The sequence below is a fragment of the Salmo salar genome, chromosome 27 (genome assembly GCF_965601325.2).
Source record: "Salmo salar chromosome 27, fSalSal1, whole genome shotgun sequence".
Taxonomy (NCBI): Eukaryota; Metazoa; Chordata; class Actinopteri; order Salmoniformes; family Salmonidae; genus Salmo; species Salmo salar.
The window spans coordinates 9579883-9596612 of record NC_138317.1 but is presented as its reverse complement, the minus strand read 5'-3'; the positions used below and the strand labels follow the sequence as shown (position 1 = coordinate 9596612).

At 44.7% G+C, this 16730-nt stretch overlaps 3 protein-coding genes and 1 pseudogene across 4 annotated transcripts; all 4 read right to left on the bottom strand.

Moving 5' to 3' along the window:
• Window positions 1-339: 339 nt before the first annotated feature.
• Window positions 340-3302, bottom strand: rpl11 (ribosomal protein L11). The gene is made up of 6 exons (XM_014177579.3): window positions 3191-3302; window positions 2329-2479; window positions 2087-2193; window positions 1444-1575; window positions 1215-1325; window positions 340-418 (listed from the first exon to the last, which is right to left on the bottom strand). Exons 1-6 carry the CDS (start codon window positions 3194-3196, stop codon window positions 389-391), a joined length of 537 nt encoding a protein of 178 aa, XP_014033054.1. The 5' UTR covers window positions 3197-3302; the 3' UTR covers window positions 340-388.
• A 427-nt stretch (window positions 3303-3729) lies between these two features.
• On the bottom strand, window positions 3730-6552 carry LOC123730945 (cyclic GMP-AMP synthase-like; annotated as a pseudogene). The gene is made up of 5 exons (XR_014382897.1): window positions 6113-6552; window positions 5478-5706; window positions 4921-5204; window positions 4674-4773; window positions 3730-4555 (listed from the first exon to the last, which is right to left on the bottom strand). The product of XR_014382897.1 is annotated as a cyclic GMP-AMP synthase-like (transcript).
• Window positions 6553-8943: 2391 nt separating this feature from the next.
• Window positions 8944-12774, bottom strand: LOC106588478 (elongation factor 1-alpha). Its single transcript, XM_014177562.3, has 8 exons — window positions 12638-12774; window positions 11875-12027; window positions 11173-11352; window positions 10765-11061; window positions 10441-10591; window positions 10085-10341; window positions 9636-9870; window positions 8944-9272 (listed from the first exon to the last, which is right to left on the bottom strand). Exons 2-8 carry the CDS (start codon window positions 12016-12018, stop codon window positions 9148-9150), a joined length of 1389 nt encoding a protein of 462 aa, XP_014033037.1. The 5' UTR covers window positions 12019-12027; window positions 12638-12774; the 3' UTR covers window positions 8944-9147.
• Window positions 12775-13278: 504 nt separating this feature from the next.
• LOC100136525 (elongation factor 1 alpha) lies at window positions 13279-16495 on the bottom strand. Its single transcript, NM_001123629.1, has 8 exons — window positions 16454-16495; window positions 15541-15697; window positions 14816-14995; window positions 14412-14708; window positions 14172-14322; window positions 13826-14082; window positions 13504-13738; window positions 13279-13404 (listed from the first exon to the last, which is right to left on the bottom strand). The coding sequence occupies exons 2-8, from the start codon at window positions 15682-15684 to the stop codon at window positions 13283-13285; spliced, it is 1386 nt and encodes a 461-aa protein (NP_001117101.1). The 5' UTR covers window positions 15685-15697; window positions 16454-16495; the 3' UTR covers window positions 13279-13282.
• Between the last annotated feature and the right edge of the window lie 235 nt (window positions 16496-16730).

Genomic DNA, 16730 nt, shown 5'->3' with positions numbered 1-16730 from the left:
CGTCTGCCTTATCTTTGCTACAACTCATCCTATTAAATACAAATTAAGTTACATTTCCCATCCTCCAACTGAGCAAATATTGTTGCCTGTATAGCTTATTTTACAATGGAAGCTTCTGAGGCAAAAACAGCAATACAGAATGCTCTCAACCAGAACACTAAGATTAAATAATATGCACCCTTTAAAATAGCAAGCGCCATTCTTCTAATTTAATACACATTACTGTAACCCCATTAACATACATTTCCATTTATGCACAATTAAACTAAATCTGGATTCACTCAACTATAAAGCCAGCATAGGATGCATAACATTACTTAATAATCACAGAACAAACAGTTCTTTTTTTATTTTATTTTATTGTTATGAACACAGCCAATGGTGATCTTTACTTCCCGGGGAGGATGATCCCATCATACTGAAAAAGAGAAAAATTAGCTTACAATGCTCAGCAAAGAAGTCTACTCAAATCAGGAGAAGTGGCAGACTTGTCAAAATCCACATCAAATACAAAATGTTAAATTAAGTACATCATCTTCAACCAATAGCTTTGCTACAAAAATTTTGAACATGTATCAGCTGACAGTTCTCTTCCAATAGCGTTAGAGCAGGTATTGGCAAGCTTACAAGCAAATAGGCAGTGACTGCAGTTTTCATTCCTGCCAAACGGCAACACCTGCCTCAAAGCTAGTTTGACAGGCTATGCAGTTATAGCTCACCATTTATTGATTGCTAAAGTTCTAATAGTTTGCCTATGTCAGTTAATGTGACAAAACAAGCAAGTATAGCATATAGAGTCATTGTACCATCTAAACCGCTGTGAAATATATTTTCTATGACACCAGAAATAATTATATTTTCAGCTGGTGTACAAAATATAAATTCTGCATAAACTCAACAGGAAGCATAGAAATATTGTAGATCAAATAGATCTACCACTTCAAACTTGCTTTCAATGACAATGACAGATTTAACATATTTCTATGTGAATTTTGTCAGGTTGCCAAAAAGTGACATATTGCAGCTTTAAAAGACTGACGCATTACTGCTCCTAGGAATAGGGGACAGAATCCTACTGGTAAACTATGGGTTTCAGACAGTCATCTTTCTGATGTACATGTAAAAAAACAGCGCCAGCCATTTGCAGGTACCATTGACCACCCTTAGAGAAACCACACATAATCAGTCAGAGCATAGCTCAAACCGAGCCTCACCTTCTGCTGGAACCAGCGCATGGCCTCCTCTTTGCGGATACGGTGCCTGAAACCGATGCGACCGGTTTTCTGCTTCTTGTCAGCGATGCTGAAACCAGGTCTGCCCAGGACCTGACAGAATGAAAGGAGAGAAAGAGGGTGGTTGAGATTAGAAGGCATGCAAAAACTATTGTATACCAACAGCCATGTATAAACAAACTTCATTTAAAAAGCATTTGAAGCCACTCACGACGTAGAAGTCCAGTCCATAGATACCAATGCTGGGGTCGTACTTGATTCCCAGATCAATGTGTTCCTGAATGCCAAAGCCGAAGTTCCCAGTGTCGGAGAAGTTGTTCTTCCGCAACTCGTACTCACGCACCTTTGGAAGGATGCGTTACACCAATTAGTAAGGGCAACATATAGCGACTTCAAGCAATATGACTAAATACATTCCTAACCATGTGGACAAAGTTCACACCCTTAATAAAACACCATTGGTTGAGGTTGAACATTAGTGATACAATGCAAAACAGTCATTTAGCAGACACTTCTCCAGAGCAAATTGGGTTTAAGGGTCTTGCTCAAGGGCACATTGACAAACCTCTCCTAGTCAGCTCTGGGATTCAAGCCTGTTACCTTTTGTTTACTGGCCCAACGCCCTTAGCCGCTGGGCTACCTGAGGCCCTAAAAGTATGCATAACCCAATAACGCTACGAACAGCAGGCAATGTTATGGAGACTACCACACTACACTAAGCCCCAACCTAAAAGGTGTCAGAAACATTCCCTTGACAAATTAATAGCGATTAAGACATGTGCAAGGTCATTAAAACTACATCCTTAAAAATGTAAAGTAGTGTTTCTAATAAATAAGTAATATTGAAAGCGCACCTTGAGTCCCTTCTCCAGGATCTCCTCAGCCTTAGCTCCACGGACGGTACAGTGGACAGCAATTTTTTCATTTCTGCGGATGCCGAAGGATCGCACAGTGTAGCGGGCTGAGGGGGACGGGTGACAGACAAATTGTAAGCATAACACATTTCACTGACAAATAGAACGTGTCAGTCTAACTTAACTAACCGTCAAACACCCTGCCACTGATTAAAAGCACATAATCGAAACAGTTTACCTACCCTTGGAGAAGACAGGCGTCTGGCCTGTCAGCTGCTCAAGCACCTTAGCAGCACGGGTCAGTCGGTCACCACTCTCCCCAACACAGATGTTCATACAGAGCTTGCGGATGCGAAGCTCACGCATGGGGTTCTCCTTTTTCTCGCCCTGTTCCTGTTGAAATATACAGATATCATGAGGCTGGAAGGTTAACATTTACACAATGTAGCCAATAATGACACTTCTGTTTGGATACATCAGCTGCTTGTTATGCTGGCTGGTTAAGTTAGCAACATGTTGCTAGTTTGGCTGCTAGCTAACTACTGTTAACGTAAACTAGCTAATAAATCCTGGTCAATAGACTAAACAGTCAATCTTTAAGCTGTTCCCAAAAAGCCATACGTGTTGACAGACTTAAATCCATTCAAAAACGTGATTCAAGGTGTTACCTTCCTAAGTTACCCACTAAAACATGCCACACGGACATGCCTGAGCAAATCCCCGGCTGCTAATAGACAGTTAGCTATTAAAATGTTGCGGAGTTAAATGTCACAACTTCTTACAGAATGTTCACGATATTTTCGCACGGTTCGTAAACGGACGTTCCAGTTACCTATTTCGCGGTAACTAACAAAGTACTGAGAAATGTTTTCGGGGAGAGACCTCAACGACAACATCTATGTCGCTAGCCCTTACTGATGCTTCAATTAAATCAGTGGTCCATAACATTTTGCCCGTAATACAACTTCATTTCAATGCTGCACATGTACCTACTCATATCTGGCTATAAAAACACTGAGATTTTGCCCATATCACGCTGATGATTGTGGATTTAAACTGTAAACCGAGAAATCTCGCCATTTTATGTGTAAACGCTGTACTTACCGCCATGTTTAATCACTAGAAGAGGACGAAACGTTTCCGGCGCAGCATATTTATAGGGAAGTGTTCGAATAAATGGGCCCTACGTAACAAATTGAATTTGAAGGACGGTTCCATAAGCGCACAAAGTCAATAATGAAGTACAGTAAAACTGTATCTATCAGTATTAAAGTAGGCGTATATAATAATATTTAGATTCAAGAACTCAAAAATCTTTATTAAAGCAAAAATATGGAAAATTGTAAAGTAATCAGTTAGGACATCCATCAGTTAGTCATCCATTACATTAGCTTTGATTTAATGAATTGCCATCACCTTTCCTTCCATACAGATTTTGGAAGGTCCTACCCTAATACAGACTTCAAAACAGACCAGCAACTCTGTTATAGAAGGACTGCAACACACAAGGATTTTATACATGCACGCACGCACACACACACACACACAACCACACACACACACACACACACACACACAATATAATAAATCATATAGGATCATACATGCAGGACAAGAGTTTCATTGATACATAATATATTTTATTTAAAAGTTTGTCATGAAGTACATTGGAGTAGTGGACAGAAGTAGTAAACAATACATTGAATAGCTACTATATTCTTGGTCATTTGCATAGATTGAGCATTTACATACAAATACAGAAATGTTACTTTTGTGCTAAATGTTTCATTGTGTTTATTAAGAGCAAAGACATCATTTAGAGATAAATAAAAATCTGTTTAGAAATGGCTTACCATTCTCTACATCTGCATAACATTTTAGCGCCCTCTGCTGTAGATGGACTGTCTCTGCTACCTTCCTACCACTGATGGGCAGAGGTAACAAACAACACAGACCAAAGCCACAACCAAAGCTAAAATTTTGAACATTTTCACTAAGAATTTTGTCTCAATAACTTGGGGTGGCTGGATAATAGGAGATTGGATAACATGAGTCTGCTGTACAACAATGGATGGCTGGGGCTGGGAGTTACTGGGGGAGTGTACTGCCAGTGGTGGGGCAGGAGCCGGGGGCATTAAAAGGGGAAGCCCCTGTCTCCTTTGCTCCTCCAGAGCCTCAGTCAGAAACACCAGAGCTTTGCGTGGGAAGGTCGGTGCGGCGAAGAGGTTGGAGGTGGGGACAAAGAAGTGGGGTAGCAGGCCGCTCCTCGCGTGGCCCTCCAGGGCCCCTAGGAGGTGCATGAAGCAGGCAGGCAGATGATGGGGTGTCCACAGGGAGTCCTGGGCCCTGATGGAAAGGGTGTGTAGGAAGACTGTCTTCCCGTGGTAGGAGCACAGAGCATCCAGCTTCTGAGGGTAGTGTTTCTTCAGTCCCTCGATCAGACACTTGAGGAGCTTAAAGCACTGCTTACTAAAGAAGAGAAAGATTTTGTTCATGATATTGATGACTTCACATAAAGGTATTTTTCAGTATTAGGGCTAAATGAGTCACAGGTGATGGTAAATGCTGTAGTAGAGTGAATTATGACCGGCAGCACTTGGTGGCAGAGCTCTCACAGCAGGTCCTCTTGTTCCCATGAGTCTTGATTAGTTCCTTTTCTATGTGAGAAAAGGAAATCCTCCAACTCTCTGCAGGAGACAAGCAGCCACAAATAAAAGGGAATCATTTTCAATAAAAGGAAAAATATCATTCACATTCACTGTATCAATCATGACACAATCTATCCACATACATCTATGGCTCTGGCACAAAAACAATAATAATGTTACACACACCTTTAGCTGCCTCACTGAGGTTACGCCCTGGTGGTTTCTTGGGCACAAAGAAGCAAGTTTGGTGGGTGAGAGAGCGCCGGGTCTTCTTCCCCAGCCAGTTGTTCACATCTGGGCCGGCGCGGGCAGCCAGAGGCCAGCCCTGTGAGGAGGGCACTTCCAAGGCGGCACCACATCCACAGAAAGTAGTTCCTCTTTCCCATTATCCACCTCCAACAGGGAAAGGGTCACCGCTGGGGAGTTTGGACGCCTCCTATTCACAACCCAATGCCAGCTATTTCCAGGCACTGCTGATCAAAGAACATACAAAGGCATACAGGTATGTGCCATGTCATATTTAGACAAACAGTTTATATTACTAATATATAGGTGGCTAGAGATGTGGACACCGACCACTGACCTCTAAGACTGAAGGATTCATATTGACCCCTCAGCAACATAGCATCCACAGATAAACCAGTTGGACAAGAAACCAGTTGGACAAGATACAGTATTGGTAGGTGAGCACTTGTATGACTGCATTTCCAAACTATCAGGTGAATATAGACCAGTTACCACACCTTTGTAGGTGCTGATGAACTTTCGGACCAGACGGTGCATTTCACTTATGATCTTGGTGGCTGAGATGGTGATCCCATCTTCCAATAGGAAAGACCGTATGTGGGAACGCGTCGGTCGGGATAGGGCGACTTCATAGAACAGGCCGTGGTATTGGTCCAGCTCAGTCATTTTGAGGCAGGAAGGAGACTGGAGCTTCAGCATCATGTCAAACTCATTTGGGTTGTGTATCTGTTGGAACACAATGGTAATAGGTACTATGTATTATTTACATACTATTTCGTGTTGTTCACAGGATTCTAATAACAGTAAAGTATACTCACTGAACGCAAAAGGCAGGTTTGACAGACCCAGATTTGTAAGTCCAAAAGACTTACAAACAGCAACACTTGACATTCAACAGAAGATCAACAACCTCCATGTCTGCATGTCATGTTTCCTATTATGTACAGTATGTCAGAGATAAGGTTCAGTATTGACTCATAGATACTGCCTAATCAGTCGCTCAAGTCATCCATGTTTATAAAAACACACCTTTAGTGAAAATGTGGATCATTTGTTGCCGGTAATTATTTTGTGTTCACGGGTTTTAATTGAGCCACCAGCCAGAGACAATTCCCGTCTCATGGTGAGTTACCTTAACCATCTCGTAGTATGAACCACTGTTGAGCACAGAGGCTGACTGGAAGTAGGGCTGCTCATCACTGTTCTTGAGGAAGACCAGCAGGCTGTCCCGGAGATGGTTGACCAAGTCCACGGCCCACTGGCGGTCACTCTGGCGGAGCTTGAGGTCCTGTGACCGAAGCCTGATCCAGCGGGCCAGCTCTGGGGTGATAGGGGCCAGCTCGTACCCTGGTGTGGGGTTCTGGGCTGTGGACAGATCGAAGTATTGGCAGGACTGTCTCAGATGAGCATATTTCCTGACAACAAACCATGGGTGACCAAAGAATTGAAAGTGGTGCTTAATAAGAAGAAACAAGTGTACAAGAGGCACAGAGAGAGGTGAAGAAAGAGATAAAAAAAAAGGGGAGATGCAAGTACAAGGATAAGTTGCAACAGATAATATTACAGGGAGACTCTCGGGTCAGCCTGGTTGAGCATTCAGAATATGGCAAACGCCCTGCCTATTTGTTTGTAAATATCCTTTGCGATTTATTTTACATTTTTAGATGTTGTATGTTTTATGATTGCTGCAAGATGAATTGCATCTGAGGACATTAAAGTTTTCTATATCTGACTCATAGTGTTGAAGCATGAATGGTGCAATTTTCACCCCGTTTTACAGGATTATGCACACATGAAGTTCATCTCCAAAACAAATATTTTTTTTTGTACTTTGTACCCCCTTTTCAACCCAATTGGTAGTTACAGTCTTGTCCAATCGCTGCAACTCCCGTACGGACTCGGGAGAGTCGAAGGTCGAGAGCCATGCGTTCCCCCGAAACACGACCTTGCCAAGCCACACTGCTTCCTGACACTCTGCTCGCTTAACCCGGAAGCCAGCCGCACCAATGTTTCGGGGGAACACTGTACAACTGGCAACCGAAGTCAGCGCGCATGCACTTGGCCCACCACAAGGAGTTGCTAGAGCGCTAGTCGACAAGGACATCCCAGTCGGCCAAACCCCCCCCCCCCCCCCCCCCAACCCAAACAACACTGGGCCAATTGTGCGCTGCCTCATGGGTGTCCCGGTCGCGGCCGGCTGCAACACAGCCTGGGATCGAACCCGGGTCTGTAGTAACACCCCAAGCACTGCAGAGCCTTAGACCGCTGCGCCACTTGGGAGGCCTCCAAAACATTGCAGATGCAAAAATTCACTCAACTCAGAATATGAATTCTGCCTAGATGAATGAATGTAACATGTTACTGATTGATTGTCTTAGCGTCTTTGACATACAATGATACCCACATCAGATGAGGACAATCAACAATACCATTGAAGCGAGCAGGTCGACCGTGCTATTACCTGTCAGGTGTGGTCTCTGCCTAGGGAGGGGTGAGTTGTGTGTGGCTGGGGTACTGGAGTCTCCTGACCCAACGATGCCCCAGTCTGAGAGTCCTCGATGGGGCTACCTCCATCTCCATCTTGTCTATCCAGATACCCACCCTCCTCTGCCTCTCTGCCCAGGCTAGGTTGGAGGTCGACTGGGGTGGACGAGGTCCTGGCGAGGGCCCATGATTGAGGAATTGTCTGGGGCTTTAGAGGGTGTGGATGGAACTGAGGTCTGTCTCCTGGAGGATGATCTCCTCTGAGGTGTGGTTCTGTTCATCTTTCCACTGTGATCAACACACGCACACAAACACAAATCAATCGATTCAGAGAAACAAGAATTACGTAAGTAGAATTTGAATGTCCTCTTCCTTTTAGGTTGAAAGTATATGGGACGGGACCGCGCAACAACAAAAACAACCTTGCTCAGTCTTTAGTGGGTGCATAGCAACGTCGTGTCAGAGATCATATTACTAAGTTCCATGTAATTTTAAGCACAGTACACACAATGTACAATGACTGTAATGCTGAGGTCCTGCCCAGAGGAATGAACGTAACTGATTTCCTAGACCTTACCTAAACCAGGCTACATGTTACTCTAGACAACTTCGCTTGCGACCATTTCTTCATAATCCCAGACTGACTGTTAGAGAATCATTCAACCATTGTGACATTTTACAGGGGTTGTTAAGACTTACCTGCTATTGCCCAGTCGTTGTCACAAATTGCAGCTCGCTAGGGGGACATTGAAACGTCACTATTGCTCCCCTCTGTTTCAGCTCGAGTATTTCTGGTTCCTGACACTATTCCCTATTTCCCAAGTGTGATGTCACATATCATTCAAAGATAATAGACCGTTGCTCCCTCTGTCTCTGGAGCGGTGGATTATGGATGGCAGAATTGAATTCTAGGTGTGGTGTTGAAAGGGACACAGTAAGTAAGAGGTTTCACCCGTGTGACGTCATTCCATGAAGATTTGTTATGCTCTACTTGGCTTGTGAAAGCTTTTGTATATAAAAACCACACAACTAGTTTATTCTTGTCGGAACCCCTTACCTTGACAGTAGCCGACATTCACCGGGGTACTATTTCCCCTATTGAGAAATGACTCTTCTCTGAAAATAGAAATCAACAGTATTGACACGTTTATCAACAGCACTTACATTTCTCACATACATTTCTGATGTAACTTAAAGGAGAATGCTTAAAACGGAGGCAGTGAATCATATCTATTGAATATTCCCCAAAGAAGTTGGTATTATCTGTTTGTAGCCAACATTGTAAACCAATGGAGTGTATTCAGAAAATCAATCCAAAATTTGACAATTAGCTCAAAGTTTCACAGCAACAGAAACCAGACTTTATTTTAATATTCTAACACAACATATAATTTCATGATAGATAGCAGTATGTATCCAACAGTAACTGATTCAGCGTTTTGGCTTTATGAGAATCAAGAAAGAGCAGCGTTTTGGCGGTTCGTGTTCATGTTTTTTTATTTTATCATCATTTTCCCTAAAGCATTATTCTTCGAACATTTGCTTTCCTTTCCTGCGAAAATTTTTGCGATGGGTTTTTATTAGCATTAGCCAGTCCTTGAGTAGAGAGCTCAGGTTCTGAGACACTGCAGGATGGGATGCCGGTGACACGCCTTGTTGTTGCTGGATGTCTGGAGCAGGAATTCATTTGGCTTTGGCGGCCTTAACGGCGGACTTGGTCACCTTGCCAGTGCTGGCAGCCTTCTTGTCGACGGCCTTGATGACACCAACAGCCACGGTCTGCCTCATGTCACGTACGGCGAAACGACCTGCAACGATGCAGCAGCAAAGAGAAATGTTTACTGGACAGGCCTGAATTATTATTTTTGTGTGTAACAGGCTAAATTAGTTTTGCTACAGTAAATGGAGTGTCAGAATATTCCAGAAGTCATTGTAGTTCCTAAAGAGTTTTTGTAAGTGACGTTGTAAGGTACTGAGGCTTGTAAGATCTCTTCACCTTCTTACAAGCAATCAACAGTAAATGTGTGGTGAGTTCTTTCAACACCAAACGGCTGCATTACTCAGATGGGTCCTATACAGTGATGATAACAACCCCACGTAACATTCAGTTTTTCAATAGCACTGCATAAATAAGACTCATCGTCATCATAAGGAATTGGTGTGTGACTCACCGAGGGGAGGGTAGGCGGCGAAGCTCTCCACACACATGGGCTTTCCTGGCACCATGACGATGATGGCGGCGTCTCCAGACTTCAGGGCCTTGGGGTTGTCCTCAAGCTTCTTGCCGGAACGACGATCGATCTTCTCTTTGAGCTCGCTGAACTTGCAGGCAATGTGAGCGGTATGGCAATCCAGCACGGGGGCATAGCCCTGGGAGATGGTGCCCGGGTGGTTCAGGATGATGACCTGAGGATTGGGGTAAAGGTTGGGTAAGGATGGGATAGAATCTAGAACTACATTGACAGGGGGTTGGAACGTGGGTAAACTGAATTTAGAAAACGTTTAATGAAAGTGCAAATGTTTGGCCAGAAACGAGACATGAAGGAAAGTAGACTTGGAAATATGAGTGTTTTCTATTATCTTTACAAAATCTACATTTAAAATCAGTCCCGTCTCTCACCTGAGCGGTGAAGTTGCCGGCCTCCATTGGAGGGTCGTTCTTGCTGTCTCCGGCCACGTTGCCACGACGGATATCCTTGACGGACACGTTCTTGACGTTGAAGCCGACGTTGTCACCGGGGAGAGCCGCTTCCAGGGTCTCGTGGTGCATCTCCACAGACTTGACTTCAGTGGTGACGTTAGCGGGGGCGAAGGTGACGATCATACCAGCCTTCAGGGTTCCAGTCTCCACACGGCCCACAGGTACAGTTCCAATACCTGAGGGAAACAAGTATTTACCCACAAGAGCCATACCTCTTCATGTCTAAAGAAAATAACCAGTATATTGAAACATATTGATCTATGACTGGTTCTTACCTCCAATTTTGTAGACGTCCTGCAGGGGCAGACGGAGGGGCTTGTCAGTGGGGCGGGAGGGGGGCAGGATAGAGTCCAGAGCCTCCAGAAGGGTCACACCGTTAGCGCCACCCTCCTTACGCTCAACCTTCCATCCCTTGAACCAGCCCATCTGCAATGGGAAACAGAAGAAATTTTACTGTTTTTGTGTGGATCAAAATTAGGATGAGGCTTGCTGACCTGTCAGTGCTTTACCTTCTATATTCCAGCCCTAATCATTTAGGCATATGACCACCTAAAACTACACTGCTGCGGTGGAGTGTACTGTGGGGATGGACTACTCACGTTAGGGCTAGCCTCCAGCATGTTGTCCCCATGCCATCCTGAGATGGGCACAAAGGCGACTGTGGCAGGGTTATAGCCGATCTTCTTGATGTAGGTGCTGACCTCCTTCTGGATTTCCTCAAAACGCTTCTGGCTGTAGGGGGGCTCTGTGGAGTCCATCTTGTTGACGCCAACGATGAGCTGCTTCACTCCCAGAGTGTAGGCCAGGAGAGCGTGCTCACGAGTCTGCCCGTTCTTTGAGATACCGGCCTCAAACTCACCAACACCACCAGCAACGACCAGCACAGCGCAATCAGCCTGAGACAAAGACATGACACACTTCAAACTTCATGGTAAAATGCCACTACTGATCATTTCATAATTAGGAAACAGGAAACCAGCAATGGTTATTAAAGCTTGTCTTTTTACCTGAGAGGTACCAGTGATCATGTTCTTGATGAAGTCTCTGTGTCCGGGGGCATCAATGATTGTGACGTAGTACTTGGCGGTCTCAAACTTCCACAGGGAAATGTCGATGGTGATACCACGCTCTCGCTCAGCCTTCAGCTTGTCCAGCACCCAGGCATACTTGAAAGAGCCTTTGCCCATCTACACAAGCAGAGAATCAAGTGTGCGTTTATTTCACTTAAGTTTATTGCCTACACAGGTCTGTAATATTTTTTAGATCATATCTACCCAATTAGGCCTACTACAAAAGCATATAATTTTGCAGTTTTGTCATTTACACAATCCAGACTAACACAAAATGACTGCCTAATCAGATATTCTTCTGCTAGTTCAGCAAGTTTTTTTTGCAATTTCCTGTTGCCCAAATACGTTTGACCACCATATAATTTGCATACCTTCATTTTAAGTGAGTTCTCTTTTTACCTGACTAAATTAGTTATTTAAATGACTCAATTATACAATTTTTAGAAGGCATTTCTGCATTTAGTTACTGCAGAATGACTGGCCACAACTGACAGCGATACACTTTTGTACAGTAGGTGTCGCTTGTGTCAAAGCAATCTTTCCAAGGATTTTCAGTTGTAACCACGCCCGTTATAACATCGCTATTCATAGCTGCAGACAAAAAAAAATCCCGAGAAATGTCAGGGCGCCCAAACCTACCTCAGCAGCCTCCTTCTCGAACTTCTCAATGGTTCTCTTGTCAATACCTCCGCATTTGTAGATCAGATGGCCGGTGGTGGTGGACTTGCCGGAGTCGACATGGCCAATGACCACGATGTTGATGTGGATCTTTTCCTTTCCCATTATGATTTACTGATTGAAAGGAAACTGACGTAACTACCGATGCACAAATACATTTACACAAAATGCACATGCAAATAACATGGTAGCAGGAGATGAATACAACGTTGCCTTTGAAGCCCATCGGCACCACTGACTCATGCACCATGTGCTATCCGCAAATCGTCCTCCATGTTAAATCGGAGGACTAGCGAGCCGGCCATGTTGGGTCGTCACTAGTTACCACAGCCAAAGTCATACACCCCGCCTAGCTGTGGAGTTACACATAACCACACGTCTTACCCGATCTCAAACCCATTAGTTATCCTTATGGTTTAACTTCAGGCGAATAGTTCGCTGGTAGCTAGTTACCCACTAAACATGATGCGGTCGACTGATGGATCGAGCAGTGGACTCCAATGACCATTTATGAAGGCAAATGAAAGCGAGCAGTTAGAAACACGCATCTCTAGTACAATTAGAGCGGTCCTTAATCATGCGCCTAAAGAGGAGTTACTTGTTAGGCTGGCACAAGTCATGACCATGCCATTATCACAATTTTAAGCGAACAGTGTTGAGTAAAGCTTAACCACAAGCCATTAGTGACCAGTGTATCCTGAAATAAGCGTTATTTTGCACTAACCTGCGATAGGTTTACGGTTATCCCTGCTTTAGACCGGAGAAAAAGGGAAGAATTTGATCTCACATTTCTTTTTATACCGGTGCTGTGAGGGGCGGGAGAACAGCAAACGCTGAAGCACTGCTGTCACCAATAAAAATAGGGTGCTATTGGTTGCACCAGTGTAACACCAATGTGATTGGACTGCAAAAACCCTCACTGGGCAAAGCCCTGCAGCTGTCAGGGATAGGATGTGTCAAAACAGCTGCAAAGACCAGTTACATACAGTATTGCACTTGTTCTACCCTATGGTGCAGCTCCCACTGAACTACAAACACATGAAGGAAAAAGGATTAAGAAAACGACATCAAGGTTTTTGGTCAAGACATTTAAAGACCTTTATTAGTTACCAGCAGTTTCCTTCCAATTTAATAGTGGAATCAAACAGGTTCAGTTCGCAACCATTTACACAATTTAACTGAAAGAGGCACCGCCAGTAATGACGAAGCCACAAGTGTCTCCACGTTGGGTTCCTTTCCTGCGGAAACTTTTACGATGAGTTTTAATCAGCATTAACCAGTCCTTAAGTATAGAGCTCAGGTTTTGAGATGCCGCAGGATGTAGGGCAGCAGACCACGCCACCTGAGGGACGTCCTGTGGGAGGGGAATTCACTTTTTACCGGCCTTAACAGCAGACTTTGTGACCTTGCCGCTTGAGGCGGCCTTCTTGTCAACAGCCTTGATGACACCGACAGCAACTGTCTGCCTCATGTCACGCACAGCAAAACGACCTGCAGGAGATGGGAAGAGGCAGCGTTACTAATTTTCCAGAAACAGAGGGCCTTTAAGGATTATCAATGTTATGTGACGAGGGCATGTGGATAACTTACCAAGAGGGGGGTATTCCTGGAAACTCTCCACACACATGGGCTTGCCGGGGATCATGTCAACAATAGCAGCGTCTCCAGACTTGAGGAATTTGGGGGCATCTTCAAGCTTCTTGCCAGACCGACGGTCGATCTTCTCTTTGAGCTCGCTGAACTTGCAGGCGATGTGAGCAGTATGGCAATCCAGCACAGGGGCATAGCCCTGGGAGATCTGGCCAGGGTGGTTCAGGATGATGACCTGTTAAAACAAGGCATGGTCAATGATCGCAAGAACAAATGTCAGGGGAAGTAACCTGCCCCACCCAACTTCAAACAGTATGCCTACTTGAGCAGTGAAAGTGCCAGCCTCCATTGGAGGGTCGTTCTTGCTGTCTCCGGCCACGTTGCCACGACGGATATCCTTGACGGACACGTTCTTGACGTTGAAGCCGACGTTGTCACCGGGCATAGCCGATTCCAGGGTCTCGTGGTGCATCTCCACAGACTTGACTTCAGTGGTGACGTTAGCGGGGGCGAAGGTGACGATCATACCAGCCTTCAGGGTTCCAGTCTCCACACGGCCCACAGGTACAGTTCCAATACCTGAGGGAACCAGGGGATAGTAGATTAACCAACAAGCAGAATCAAGCCTTAGCGTGTCAGTCACTATACTTAAAGTTTAAGATTCTTACCACCGATTTTGTAAACGTCCTGGAGGGGCAGACGAAGGGGCTTGTCTGTGGGGCGGGATGGGGGCAGGATGCTGTCCAGGGCTTCCAGCAGAGTCACACCATTGGCGTTACCATCCTTACGCTCGACCTTCCATCCCTTGAACCAGCCCATCTGGAATAAGAGAAGAAACCGTAGGATGCATGCAAATGACAGGCAAGACTATTACACAAAGTAGTGTACTGTGGGGATGGACTACTCACGTTGGCGCTAGCCTCCAGCATGTTGTCCCCATGCCATCCAGAGATGGGCACAAAGGCGACTGTGGCAGGGTTATAGCCGATCTTCTTGATGTAGGTGCTGACCTCCTTCTGGATTTCCTCAAAACGCTTCTGGCTGTAGGGGGGCTCTGTGGAGTCCATCTTGTTGACGCCAACGATGAGCTGCTTCACTCCCAGAGTGAAAGCAAGGAGTGCGTGCTCACGAGTCTGCCCGTTCTTTGAGATACCGGCCTCAAACTCACCAACACCACCAGCAACGATAAGCACAGCACAATCAGCCTGGGGGGGGGGGGGGGGTATTAAGTATTGTCAGCCTAACACATTAACCTGAAACTAATAGGCTGTAGATTAACTGTACAGTCCAATTGCTGTGGGTCCCCACTTACCTGAGATGTACCAGTGATCATGTTCTTGATAAAGTCTCTGTGCCCAGGGGCATCAATGATTGTGACGTAGTACCTGCCAGTCTCAAACTTCCACAGGGAAATGTCGATGGTGATACCACGCTCACGCTCAGCCTTCAGCTTGTCCAGCACCCAGGCATACTTGAAAGAGCCCTTACCCATCTAAAAGGGGAAGTAAAATTAATTCTCATGTTAAATATTTCAATGTTATCAAGCTACATGTCAAATTGCATAGAGAGCAAGTACAACATTCAGGGTCTTGGCCTAGAATGTAATAGGAAACTAGGCCAATAAGTTGAACTACTTACAAACTAATTGAAATGGATTGTTCAGTCTCTCAGAAACGTAATTTATGCATTTTATTAAGTGAAATAGAGGCTGCGTGCAATGAAGCGTTTACTAGATATGGGACACAACTTATTGTCGACTTTCGTAGCCGGTTAGGATAATTCGTTTAGTAAGTTATGGTTAGCTAAAAAAATAGATATATATATATATATAGATATATGATGCACCCTTCTAGCCACGAAGGGCTGAGCCACCATTACACAAAGTGCATCGTCATTACCCGGACGCTAGGCTCGCGCAAGCGCCACCCCACATGCGCGCACACGTTACACACGCTACCGGCTTCGCCGTTCAAAGACCATGCTGGCGTCGCCATTTAATCAGAAATATTGCAACCAACAAGATTAGAAAATGCTTACCTCAGCAGCCTCCTTCTCGAACTTCTCAATGGTTCTCTTGTCAATACCTCCGCATTTGTAGATCAGATGGCCGGTGGTGGTGGACTTGCCGGAGTCGACATGGCCAATGACCACGATGTTGATGTGGATCTTTTCCTTTCCCATGGTCGCTTAGTTTCTGAAATAAAATAAAGAAACCACTTAACTAAAAACACATTGCCTCTGGGAACATGGCTGCAAATACAACGCCGGTCACTCTGGCTAACCATCAGAGCATCTTTTGTCGATGGTCCAAAAATATATAATACATATCCCATTATGAATAGGACCCCATAAAAAAAGTCACCACTCGATAATGTTAACTCATCCGATGCGATTTGACAAAGGGTGAGTGAGCCATGACCACGTAGGCCTTAGTCCGCCATGGGCCAAACGAGACACGTGTTACTTCTGGGCCACGTCGTATTAAGTTACAGAAAGATTTCCAAATATCCGAAAGGAATTTAGCTATCACAACTCGACAGCTGTCGCCTAGGCTACCGTGCAATTTACATTAATGGAAGAAAGACATTCCATTTAACTACTCAGCCACACAGACCACTGCTTTAGTATCCTTTGTTCTTTTCCCCCCCAGTTTCCCCTCCCCCCAACCGAAAAATGTAATTTTCTGACAAACTAAAAACTTTAGTATAGACAACATTACGGCCATTTGTATAAGGTAATTTAAGATCACAGCATCATTGACGTTACACCATCAAATCCACAGGTTAATTGAAACGACAGACAGAAGGCTAACTGAAATTTCTTAACTATAGTACATTTACGCAATACGGCTATCTATAAAAACTAAAAACAAACGAAATGTGTAAATTCAAGAACAGATTAGGCCCGTTTTTGAAACCACTTGAGGCTAATTGACAATAAACGCGCTTACCGGTGTCACTACGAAATCACACTGCCACTGCTGTTGCCCTTAGCCAGGTAACAGAAAGAGAAAGAATGACGGTTGAGTTGGAGTTTTATACACGGGGAGGTGGCCAGATTGGGTTGCACCCCCGCTTCCTTTCCCCTCCCTATGAGAATCCGCAAATCACACACAATTCAGCGAAAAACTGGTCAAGGATAGAGGGAATACAGGCTATTTCAAATTTACATCAAAAGTTGATTTTCTGTCTTCTTTTTAGCTCTTCGCTAACCCCTTTCCGAACCTT